This window comes from Anas platyrhynchos, chromosome 3 (assembly GCF_047663525.1).
Source record: "Anas platyrhynchos isolate ZD024472 breed Pekin duck chromosome 3, IASCAAS_PekinDuck_T2T, whole genome shotgun sequence".
Classification (NCBI taxonomy): domain Eukaryota; kingdom Metazoa; phylum Chordata; class Aves; order Anseriformes; family Anatidae; genus Anas; species Anas platyrhynchos.
Genome location: NC_092589.1, coordinates 15562338 through 15574633, shown reverse-complemented (window position 1 = coordinate 15574633; position 12296 = coordinate 15562338). Strand labels below are relative to the sequence as shown.

The following is a 12296-nucleotide window of genomic DNA, read 5'->3' as shown; positions in this document are numbered from 1 at the left end:
CCTGGGAGGAAGCAGAGGAGCTTGGCTGCACCTCGGGCATGTACCACAAAATGTAGTACCACCAGGTGTGTTGGGAAACTGAGGGCTGAGACAGACCCAGAGGAAGACTAGAGTTAATAGTTTCTAGTTACAGGGGCTGCTCATTCTCTGCTATCCAGCCACAACTCCCTTGGAGCACTATGGCAGCCCCATTTTATGCTTTCCTCCCATTTCATATTTCTGGCGACAAAAAGAAAAAACATCACAGCATCTGAAATTGCTCGTTTCACAGGAATGTAATCTGACATTGCAAAAAAAGCATGTTCCACAGAAAATTGCCAACCAGGGTCACCAGCACAGCTAAGTTCAACCCGCCAGTCCCTCTCCAACAGCGAGCATCACTTGCTTTTTCCAAGACACATGCGGAAACATCCCAGGACTCAGAGATGGGTAACCAAGCATCACTTTGTTCCCTGACCAGTTCCTTGTCAAGGGCCTTGTAGATTTAGTTCAGTGCCTGTGGTCAAAAACTTCCTCAAACTCTTCGCCATTTTCTGCTTCTACAGAAGGCGGACAGCTCTGTTGTGTTCCAAAGATGATCTTTTCTCTGTTAAGTTGATTACCTGCTGCTAAAGGGAAAGAAGGGAAAAATGCATGTAAACACTTTCAGGAGGAGGAGAAGGGCAGGGATGTGATTGCTGTGGAAAAGCCCACATTATGCTCTCAAAAGTTAACAAAGCCCTGGCTGATTCTTCACTTTTGTTGCTATAGAAGTGGCTTAACCATATTTTCTGGTGACAGACTTCAGCAGATAACGCTCCATTGGTCTCAGCTGATAGCATGGCTTTTCTCCCTCTACCCAAACTGCAGAGTAGTTGGGAAGGGCTTCATTTGCTGCTCTGGGTCTGGACATGCTCTGGTTAACTCGCATGGGATAGTGGCAAGGGGGGGCACTGTGAAGTTAACACTCTGCCTAGAGTAACTCACGCTGCTCTGCTTCATTTAAATTACATTCAGGACACACCGATTTTGCACGCTCCCTGGGAGAACATCTCCAACACCAAACTCTGAGCCCTGCGAGTGTTTTGCACGTGTGGCGTTGCCAGCTGCATATGAAATCGTAGCTCAGTGCCCCTCAGGTCAGCTCGTGGTTGCTCCTCACAGAGCTGAAGCAATGGGCAAGAGCTGGCAGCGGTGGTAAAAGGGAACAGGGCACGGCCAAGGCAGGCTGGGGCTCTCAGATCCAGGTCTGGGCAGCACTGAGTATCTGGGTACCTGTTAGAGAAGCTCCATGGAGTTACAGCTGATATTTTTAAACACTGCTAGAGAGCACAGATTTGTCTTTCTTCATAGTGGGAGACCTGCATTGCGCTGCATTGCAGACACAGGCTTGCATTGCAGCACCAATATGCCTCGCTCTGTCATGCGCTTGTTTTTTTATGGCTTGTGCCAAATCTGATCCTAAATAGATAAAACACAACGTTGGTCTAAAAAGAAATCCTTCAAGGCTTCCACAGCCTGAGACAGGCATTCACTTCAACCCCTACTTTGGCCACCCAAATGTCTTTTTAGTGGCTCTGGCCCTCTGCTGATTCCCCATGTCCTTTCCCATGGGCAAATACACTGTGGCAAATACTTTCAATGTATCCAGAGCCAAGAGGTCAGTCTATTTTCCCCACAAAACAGAAGCAATCATCTGATGATGATGGTGCAGAATGAGTGTAGCACATGGTCTGGACAAGGTCTGGACAAAGGACCAGCCAGTCCTGAGTCCCCAGAACATGCTGCATCATTTCCACAGGTCCCTTGCAGGCCCACTGAATACCTGATGGATTCATTCCCAAAACATCCAGAAAGAGAAACACCAAAGCATGTGAAGCCACCTTTGCACCATACCCTCAGAGGGAACAAAGAGTCTCTCTCAGCCGCTTCTTTAATACAGGTTTGGGGGCAGGACACACTGAATTCACGCTCATGCTTGTGTGCATTCCCATGCAGATGCAGCTGGATGTAGACTCCAACCTTCCTCCTCCTCTGCTGGGAAAACCCCTCCCCTCTTCGTGGAGGAACAGTGGCCTACTTCCTCCAGGGTGACAGCAAAGGGAGGAAAAGCAGTGGTAAGCAGCAGCTGTGAATGTCCACACCAGCAACTACAGCGTGCTAACTACTTCTAATTTCCCACTGTGGTAGCTGGTCTCTAAAAGGAAGAGTCTGCAAGCTCATTTTCTGTTTTACAGAATCCCAGAAGGGCTGAGGTGGGAAGGGACCCCTGGGGCCATCTGGTGCACCCCCTGCTCAAACAGGGCCACCCGGAGCTGCTTGCCCAGGACCGCATCCAGGCAGATCCCCAAGGATGAGACCCCACAGCCTCTGTAGGCAGCCTTCACCAGGGCTCCATCACCTGCACAGTGAAGAAGAGCTTCCTGATGTCCTTCACTACACTCAGCATCATGGCAGAGGGAAACAGAATGGAGTGAGAAGCCACCGTGTGCGGATGCTGAAAAAGCACAGTGCCAAAGGGGTGAGAGGCTTTATCACAAAGGCTTTATCCAACCAGTGCTAAATGCTGTGCAAAGCTCTGGTCAGAGACAGTCATTAGCAAGACAAGCAAAATATAGAAAGGTTAAAAGGAGATTGAGGCAGGGAACGTTACATGGCCACCAACATCTCCTGATCAGCAACCCCTAACAAAACTGTGCTTCCCAAATAGGACCGAGAACAAGGTGCTTAACTGCATTTAAAATACTTTCAGGGTGGCTTAGGAGAACAGAGAGCCTCCCCTTAGAGCTGTGCTTTGAGAGAAGGTTCAGTGCTAAAGAGACCTTTGATGTGTGCGCCTGTATATCATGTTCCTGTTAGAAATGGAGGATTTGTTCTCACTAAGGTCATCAGGCTTTAGCTGATTTTAAATTCAAGTCACAAACCTTGGATGCTTCAGTGGGAACAGCATCAGGATCTCAGTGAAACATGCATCTTCTTTCTCATTGCACTAGTTGTAGAAAGGGGCAGGCTTGCCCTCAAATATAGTACTTCAAGAAAAGAAGGAGAGTGTGGGAGGTTTGTTCACCTCAAAGTGAATATAAGTGCAGCCCCAATATGAAATCCAGTGAGGTCTTTACATACATACATCCCTTATAAATGCCCCAAGATGCAATCTATAGATAATCCCTGTACATCAGCTGGCAGTGCTGTCGGCAGACTGGATAATGGCACAGTTGTACTCCCCCTCACCTCAGCTCAGCCATTCATTTGGGTCTTTCTTCTCTAGAAATGTATGGTAACCAAATTATCCTCAAGTCTTCCAGCCCGCTTTCATTTTTGATTGAAATTCATCAGTTCAAAAGTTATTGCTGGTAGAAATACAGATGCAACAGCCTGAACCTTGATCCTTTTGAAAAAATCACAGCTTCCCCTGCAGTGGAGGTGCAGGCAGGGTGCTGGAGTGCCACGGAGCATCTCCCAAAAGAGACAACGGAGCATAAGGAGGTAAATGCCCCAGGTGAGACCAACCCAACAGTGCCAAATGCCCATTTCTCCTCTACATCCTGCTGCTGCCAGGTGCACAGACCCATTATCTCGACCTATACCATGTGGCCTCCACTACTGACTTAATCCTCTGTAAGAATTTGTGCCCTGAACCATTCCTCTCCTTCTCTTGTGCCTGACCAAACCTGCTCAGCCACGTGCCTGCTCTGAAGGGTGCCAGTATCCTGTGGCCTGCCCAGGTGACTGTACTTAAAAGCTGCTGCTACGTGAGCTGCGTGGTTTTCCTCTTACTGAAGGCTGAAAGATGGGTGGTCATGCTACAGGACGGCAGAGGAACAGCTGGGTCCTCACCTGAGTGCATTGTCCTGGTCCTTCTTAGGACTTTCCTTTCTCTGCACCTCAACACACCTCAGCAGCTGCAAAGTGCAGGTCTCCAGAGCGGGCGACATCACGTCCACCTTCCTCCTTTACGGCTTGCAGTCTGTTATTACCACTCTGCCAAAGGAACAGATGTTTTTCCCATGTATTAGTCTCCCAAAAGCTGAGATGTGGTGATTTCTCTATTCCAGCTGAGAGCCAAAAAGCATCTTGCTCAGATCCTTCATTAAAGCAAACCCAGCTAAATTAGCTGCCCTGGGGACCAGATGAAGGCCTAGAAGATGTAAAAAAGATTAAAAGAAAAAAAAAAAAAAGAAAAACCACTATTGACACTGGTAAATGTGTCTTAATTAAAAGTTTTGAAAGCACAACTCAAACACACTCTAGTCATCCTCCAAGTCCCAGCAGAAGTTAATGAGATGATTTTTTTTTCACAGTCCCCCATTGATCCATGAAGTGCAAAGGGGGAGTCAGAACTGCAAATGAAAAATTGTGGGTGCAGGGATAGATACTGATCATATTTACAGGAGCACAATCCCAGCATGATCCCATGCAGCATTATTCCAGGAAGCCATGGAGGCAACCACCATGGCCAGAGGTTAGTGTTGGATGAGGGAAGCAAGAAGTGATGCTGGAAAAGTCCACATCATGCACCAAGCGTCACGAAAATTAAACTTTGGATACTGCACTTTTATATCTTCAATAGAAAAGAGTCTATATTTTTATCCAAAAAGTCCCCACAGTCACACACTGTTTATAATAATCCAGCCTAACAGTGACAGAAGAAACATACCCTAAAAATTCTCCTGCAGAAAAGAAAGCGGACTCCATCTCCCACAATTTTCAATAAGCATCCCCTACACACGCAAAGCCAAACAAGAGAGCTCTCCAGGCACAGGTTTCTCCCCTCTCCACTGGACAAAACTTGCCCAAAGTTTTCTACAAAATTTGTAGAAGCAGAGATGCCACTGAAGGGGACAGCTCTGCTCTGTTTGAGGTTTGTGTTTGTCCCTGGCTTCTGTGCAGAAGATGGGGCTCCACACAAGGCCCCCCAGTGCCCCCAGCTCTCAGGTAAGGCAGCAGCGGCTGCTCAGGATGCTCTGGGTGCTGCTGGAGTGGGCTCAGGCACAGTGCCTTACCTTCTGGTGCCCTCTGGTGCCAGCAGCAGAGCTGTCCTTGCAGCCATCCTACCCAGCTGGGTGCTCCTCACCTCCCTCGGCCTTCCTCGCTCTCCATCCCCGCTCACACCACAGTGTCCCAGGTGTCCCACACCCTGGTGTCCCAGGGCACCTGTATGAAGCGAGGAAGGAAAGAGAGCTGGAGAAGATCCCTCCCAAACCCCTGAGCAGACCCAATTATCGTCCCCTCAAGCTGGGACCCTTTTGACTCGGATCAGAAGGCGGTGAGCTCAGCAGGACACAACGAGAGAAGGAGAGGGACAAGGATCCCAGGGGAACCCCTTCCTGGCCCATCATGTGGCAGGGTGGCAAGGGATTTTAGCAAGACATGGACGTGTTAGAATCCTAGGACTAGGGTCAGGCCATGGTGTAAGCTGAAAACAAACATAACCCAACCAATATAGTACCTGTCATGCTCTCAACGTTTTCCATGGGCTTTGAGGTCTGATTCAGAAGTGCAATAGGACTGATGCTAAGTGTGACTCACCCTGCTTGGCCCATTCCTTTGTGGTGGGATTTTCAGCAGGGAGTTGACCTCATCTCTATAGAGAAACACTCGCATGAGTCTCCTCTGGCTTCTTACGTGCCACCCGTGCTGGCCTGCTTTAGGACTTTCAGGCAATAAGATGGGTTTGCCCAAAGGAGCACAGTTCATTGCTGGGGCAAGTGAAAGGCAACCACCACTTTCCAGCTCGCCTAAAATAAATGTACACCTGCAGACTAAGGTCTGTCACCCCCTGCCCCTCAGTGTGGTGTCAGCTCATTCTCCCAAATCTTCCCCATAGGCCAACACCACCTGAAGATGACCACCTGGAGCACTGACCCTGAGGAAACCAAGCCCAGGGCTGAGCAGCTCTGCAAGCCACTGAGAACCCAACCAACCCTCTCACTGTGTTTGTCTTGCTCTCTGGAAAGCACCTGGAGAGAATTTTACCTCCTTGGAGCAGGACACATCCTGCTCTCAAAACCCCCTTTGTAAATGTGGGAGCACAGCATTGTCCCCAGCCACTGAAGTCAAAATCTTCCAGTCAGCTCCGTGGAGCCCCCTCAGGTGGGTTCCTCTGAAATTTCCTTGTCATTCCCTACCCTCAGCTCACCCCAATTCTGCATGGCCACCTCAGGGGAAGCAAGACCCATCTTCTCTGTCGCTCTTCCCCACACACAAGTCAAGAACCACATCCCCGGGGCTCACTGCCCATTTCTTAAGGGCTGCATTTCCCCATGAACCTCAAAGCATATGAGCGTTACTCTCCTCACCCCACCACCCTTCCCGGAGCACAGGATGGGCATTACATCACGTACCTCTGCCCAGCCCCTGGGGATCACGAAGCAAAAGTCCCCATCTGAGGCAGAGCTTTGTGCCGGGGCCCTGAGGTGCGTGGTCACCAGCAGGAGACAAAGCCAGTGTCAGAGCCACCACCCTTCGGGGGGGCCGGGGTGATTTCTCCCCTCGCAGCCAATAAAAGGGCCGTGACAGGCACATCTTCCCCTGCAGGAAGCAGGGCGGTCACGTCTCTCGCCGGCGGGCTCCTCTCATGAAGCGGTGGAGATGGCAGCGAGCCTCGCCTGCAGCTTCACCACGCTTTGCTGTGTAGCACTCTGGGGCTTCACCGGGACTTCTGATGGTAAGAGCCGAAAATAATCTCTGTTCTCCTCGTGCTTCAGGCCCTGCGACCGCAGCTCTCCCCTGACTGCTGCCCGTGCTGGCTCAGACTTCAGCTGAAGCTTTGCTTAAAAAGCTTTCCCTCCCTTTAGCAAGCCGTGCTACCCACGAGCATCACCTAAGGGTTTCAAAGCCAACTCCCAGTCTCAGCTTACGTGTCGGTGTTTAAACTCTGCACGACCTCGATTATTAAATCTAAAGGCTGTGGGTAACAATTTGACTACAGATGGGCACTTGAGTACCGACTTTAATGAAACATTTCTCCTTATCGTTTCTTTCTTTGCTGAGCAAGGAAACTCTTTTGATTGCAGCTGCCCTTAAATCTTTGGGACGGCAGTGGCAGACAGGAGTGTTTTTTCTCTAGCTCTACTAGCTCTACTACAGCATTGCTTTGGTTCTTATATACGAAAAGCACTAACGTGCTCAGGGATGGCGTTTGGTTAGCCAACAGCATTTTGTTTCGGCTGTGGTTTCCTCTGGGGGTTGCAGAAGCATGCAGGAACTCTACTGCGTCTTAAATATAAAGATAAAAACCAGCCTTGCTCCTGGTAATGAGGAGGAGGTTGTGAAAGCACCCCCACGATTAAAAAAAAAAAATATGCAAAAATGTCCCCATTTGCTTTCCTGCAGGCTGGGAGAGAACAGCCACAGGACTGCTCTCTCATACTGCGGGAATAGGACCCCCAGGTTGTTCCTCGATGAGGAAAGCACAAGACAGACCCTTCAACACATTTGGCTCACCTCTGCAAGAGCAGCCCTCTCTTGCTTAACACCAGGCAGCTGCCTGTAAACTCAGAGCAAGAAAGCCATCTGCCTTCCTACTGCCCGGCAGAAGCTGTAGGCGGGCCAGACCCCCACACACGCCACCAACACCTCTCCTCTCACGTTCAAACCCAGAAGAAAAGATAAGATATAGAGAAACAAACACTTTGACCCTAAGCATCTCCACGTAGAGCGGTGAGAGTCATTGTTCCCAGCCCGAGACCACATCCTCTGTGAGATTTAAGCACCAGGTCATGCAGTGCATCTCCTCCTACCCAGGCTAGGGCTTACAAGGGTGGGCTGGGGGTGTTTTAACACCACTGGTACACACAGAGCCTCGCACTGGCATCTGAAAGCCTGGGCCACTCTACTTTTGGCTGGTAGGTGGAAAAAACACTGCCACGTTGCCTAGTGCTGGCTGCACCCCAGTCCCAACACAGATCAGAGACATGAGGCTGTGAAGTTTGTCACCCCCACACCAGAGACGTGTCACTTGCGGAACATCCACTCCTCTCTGAGCCACGTGGGCTGCGTCTCCTGGCTCCCACCTGCAAGAAAATGGGGGTCATTGAGACAGCTGGGGTACGGGATAGGAAGAGATGTGAATTTGGACATCCTTAGGTTGAGAGGGAACGTGGAGCTGAGTCTCTCCTTCGCAGAGCAGTGTTTTAAATGCTGAGCAATGTTACCAGGGTGTGCACATGCAACCTGAAGGCTGAACCCTTCCAGGCTCCTATGTTGATGGTAACAACAAAATGCTCCATTTTGTTGTTGGTTTTTGTTTGTGTTTTAAATAGGCTCTGGGTCACCACGTCGGCTCTCTTTTCTCCTTTGGAGCAAGATAAACTAATTATTTTCCTCAGTAAAAACTAGCTTAAATGCACAGGGTGTTCTGTGGCTCAGCGGAGAGCTCTTAGTGAGATCTAACTGTGAAAAAAAAAAAAAAAAAAAAGAAAAAAAAAAGCTGGAGGTGGTAAAAACCTTTGCTTTTGCAGAAAACAAGTACAAGCTTTGGGTTCAAGTTCACATATGAATGCAGGCTTGCTGCCCACACACAACCCCAAGGGTCACCTCCCCGACTGGCAGGCCTTGGTATCAACAGCAGCACGAGAACTTGTGCAGGCTCGGGATTTCTTCCTCTTGTGTTTCAGAAAAGGGGAGTGGAGGCAAGCGTGAAGTGGACAAGGTATGGGCATCAAGTGTGAGCTTTGGGATTCTTCTGAATTATTGAAAGGACAAATGGAGATGCAGGGAAAGTAGCTGCACACTTAAGAACAAAGAGTAATAAAGGCTGTGTGGAAAGATGTGCTCTTGGCTGAACAAACCCCAGCCTCCCATGGTTTTAGCAACTCCATGTGTTTCATGATTGTGTTTTGTGTTGTTGCAGGTACCTACATACCACCACCTCATTCGACCACGAAACCTGGCTTCCCTGTGCCTATGGACACAGACAATCCTGGTGTTCGCAAGGCAGCTCGCTTTGGGGTTTACCAGTACAACAACAGTTCTAACGACCTCTTTCTGTTTAAAGAATGGCAAATAAACAAAGCCATGGTGCAGGTAAGACACACTTCTGGTGGCCCTCCAAACCATTCATAACTGACCCTGCTGCAGAGCACCCAAGACAGGAGCGCTAGATCCTCCTCAGGGCTGCTATGTGTGCCCAAAGATACACACCACATGTCCCTCTATCCCATTTAACTGCCCCACGGGAGGTGTTTCCACAATTTATGTTATGTAATTTAATATAAAACACTTCCACCCACACCACCACACACAATTCGCAGAGGTAGCACTTGATCCCTCGCCAATAGCTTCTTTCAGCACCCCTTTCCCCTGCCTTACCTTAAAGGAGGAAACTGCTTTCTCTAGATTGTCAGAGGGCTGAAATACATGCTCCATGTGGAAATCGGCCGCACGGTGTGTGAGAAGAAGGAGCACTGCAGCCTGGACAGCTGTCACTTCCAGAAGAAGAAAAAACTCCAACAGGTAGGTAGCCACTTCCATGGGGTACCCCGTAACAGGGGTGATCCCTGGCCAGCTCTCGCTGTGTAGTCACTTCACACCATGCTCTTTTTCTCCTGAAGATGCTCTTTTCCTCCTGCCCCAACATGGCTCACGATGCCGAGAACAAGCAGCAGCCAGTTGAACTTTGTCACCCGTTTCCCTTTTATCTGCAGATGCTGAAATGCTATTTTGAGGTCTGGATAGTGCCTTGGTTACAGAAAGCACACGTCCCTGTTGCTCTCTGTCGCTGACCCACCTTTCCCCGTGAGAGTGTGATTTGCAGGGGATCTGCCATCGTGAGTTTTTCCTTGTCTGGGCTTCTGAGGCCAAAAGTGAAGTGGGGAACAGCTGTACAGAATCAACACAGAACTTTGCTCCCAAAGCACATGGTCGGGTTTTTTCTACCTGTCCCTGAGGAAGATGCTCAAAATCTGAGTGACAAAGAAAAGACTTGCTGTGACCAAATTCATTGCTATCCAGTTGTGTATCTCTTTTTCTGAAACTAAACCCCAGATGAGAACATGTTGTCGTTCATTCACTAGAGAGCAATTCACCCTCTTTGAACGGGATTTCCAAGCAGTGTGAGCAGACCCAGGACACTCTGTTGGACTTGCGTTGCTGTATGATGAGTCTTCATGCAGCTATGACATAAACGAGCCTAAACCACAGCACACACAACTTTGACACTGTGGAAAGATTTACAATAGGACAGTATGCCTGGGGATACACACACACGAGCGTTAAAGGATCTCCAGAGCCAGAGAAAAGCTTAGATATATCTATCAGGAATGCATAAGGTAGAGCTGTTCTTTCCTCAAGTCAAGAATATGGATGAGACTGTCCTAAGACACACCCACAGCTCAAAAACGGTACAGCCTAAATACTGTTTCTAAAGTAATCAAAAGCTAATCTGCTATGAAAGGGCATTGTTGCGAATGTTAAGACAAATAAACACAATAATTTCCAAAGCATATTTTTGCTGAGGTTAAACAACGTAGTTTCATTCACGTTGATATTCAATGTTTAATTGAATTTAATTGAATTGGACTCCACCACCTCCCTGGGCAACCCGTCCCAGTGCCTGACTGCTCTTTCTGAGGAGAAATTTGGAAGCATTTGTGTAACTGCTACCTTAGAACAGCAACAAAGCCTCGGTCTACGTTCATTCACACTCTTACAAGTGAATAGGGCCCTGACCTAAGCTATAAACATCACTTTCTTTCCACAAATACACCCTTGCTTCTCACAGCTCTGCAGCTCTGTTGCACCTCCTATTAGCAGGGACACCCCCACTTTCAGTCTTTTTAACCATCATTTGGTCAAGAACGGCCACTGATGGGCTCCAGGCTGAGGTGCAAGAACCCTGAAGCCAGGCGGGCTCTTCACAGCACAGCTGAGGCCTCTGCTCCAAGTAGTGCCACAGCCTTTGCAGGCAGATCACTTGACTCAGGGTCAACCCCCCTTTTGTTAAAAAACAGGAGTTAAAGCCAGACATTTGGCATCATGCAGGGTAACAAACACAACGTGCTCGTGCTGCTGTCCTGAGGAAAATGCAGCAAGATTGTTCAGACATTTCTATCCAAACAGGCTAGTTTGGAAGCAAAGGAGAGCTGCATGCTTTACACAGAACTATTGGCAGCATTTCCTACAACACAGAGGAGCTCTTTGCAACCAAGTTAGCCAGCAAGCACCTACTGAGAAAGACAGATCTGCTCCAGCCGTAAATCTAAGCCTAAGTGTTTACTGTAACATTACAATAAGCAAGGCACGCTGGAATAGCAGCATCCGTCATCTCCAGGTAGTTAACAGTTATCATGATCAAAGGAAGGAGCAGGGCTAACATCAGCTGAGCTCTTAGTCCACCTCCGAGCACCTTGCTAGGGACGGAATTCAGCCATTAAACAGTCTCCCATCAGGAGGGCACCACCAGCTGCAGTTCTTTTAGGTCAGTGCTCAGTGCCTCTGAGTCACCGTGACATCCAGCAGACAAGCTGACATCTCTGCCCAAGATGCAGTTTTGCTAGAATTTACACCAAGGTTGACTGTTTACCAGTTAAAACTGGGAGTTCATACATTTGCAGAGGCTCTGACATCTACTCCTGGCTACAAAGACAATTATGTAAAAATAAATACATCCAATAAAAAAACGTAGAGCCTAAGGAGAGAAGGAAGAGTTGATCCTGCCAACCCCAGCTGCTGGAGAAAAAGGAACAATCCCAGCAGAGCATTAAGAGCTCCTGTGAAAACCAAAGCTGGTACTTCAGAGGAATCTGTTCATCTAGAAGCATTACAAGTGAGCTGAAGGAGCAGTTTCCTTTGGTTTCAGACAGTGCTCCAGGCATGCTGGAAGCACAAGTGCTTGGTGCATTACGAATTTTCTCAGCTCATCTCCTCAGGAGGATGCTCAGCCTCTTCTGGAGTAGTGTTCCCTAACAGCTCTGCCTTAGGGAGGGATGAGCTGCAGGCTGAGGAGCCCTTCGTGCACCCAAACCAAGCCAGCCTACATTTCACTGGAGATTCGCAGAGCCTAGTGATCTGCACTGATCTGGGCAGGTCAGTCAAAATTCCCCCATTTTTGTTCAAAAGCTGTGCTATGCAGCCTTTCCCCCCACACTCCTACTTACTGATTACATAGGAAACAGCCTGCCAGCTACCAAAATAAATGAACTCTGACTGATGTACCACTTCGCAGTCTCTTCACATCAGCAGCTCCATATTTTGGACATGGCAGGCCTTTATATATCAGTTCTCTGTCAAGTTGTGAAATCAGGTACACCCAGAACCTGTTGGCAGCTGGGGTGTCATGCGTGGAGTTACACAGAACCAACGCAAGGTTTACTGGC

General features: G+C 48.8%; 1 protein-coding gene and 1 long non-coding RNA gene across 3 annotated transcripts; one reads left to right on the top strand and one right to left on the bottom strand.

Annotated features, from left to right (window-relative positions):
• Positions 1–256: 256 nt before the first annotated feature.
• On the bottom strand, positions 257–6448 carry LOC101796804 (uncharacterized). Of its 2 annotated transcripts, none has more exons than XR_005264175.2 (4): positions 6324–6448; positions 4983–5133; positions 3817–4117; positions 257–608 (listed from the first exon to the last, which is right to left on the bottom strand). It is a non-coding gene; the product is annotated as an uncharacterized lncRNA (long non-coding RNA). The 2 variants fall into 2 exon arrangements; XR_005264176.2 differs by having other exon boundaries at positions 3817–3960.
• A 66-nt stretch (positions 6449–6514) lies between these two features.
• CST7 (cystatin F) lies at positions 6515–10426 on the top strand. Its single transcript, XM_005017135.6, has 4 exons — positions 6515–6646; positions 8834–9006; positions 9319–9435; positions 9627–10426. The coding sequence occupies exons 1-4, from the start codon at positions 6571–6573 to the stop codon at positions 9702–9704; spliced, it is 444 nt and encodes a 147-aa protein (XP_005017192.4). The 5' UTR covers positions 6515–6570; the 3' UTR covers positions 9705–10426.
• The last annotated feature ends 1870 nt before the right edge of the window (positions 10427–12296 follow it).

Excerpts from the sequence above, each read along its gene's own strand:
- CST7 (XM_005017135.6), top strand. The coding sequence starts at position 6,571 with ATGGCAGCGAGCCTCGCCTGCAGCTTCACCACGCTTTGCTGTGTAGCA. Across the intron at positions 6,647-8,833 it reads CTTCACCGGGACTTCTGATG|GTACCTACATACCACCACCT; the intron begins GTAAGAGCCGAA and ends GTGTTGTTGCAG. Across the intron at positions 9,436-9,626 it reads AGAAGAAAAAACTCCAACAG|ATGCTGAAATGCTATTTTGA; the intron begins GTAGGTAGCCAC and ends TTTTATCTGCAG.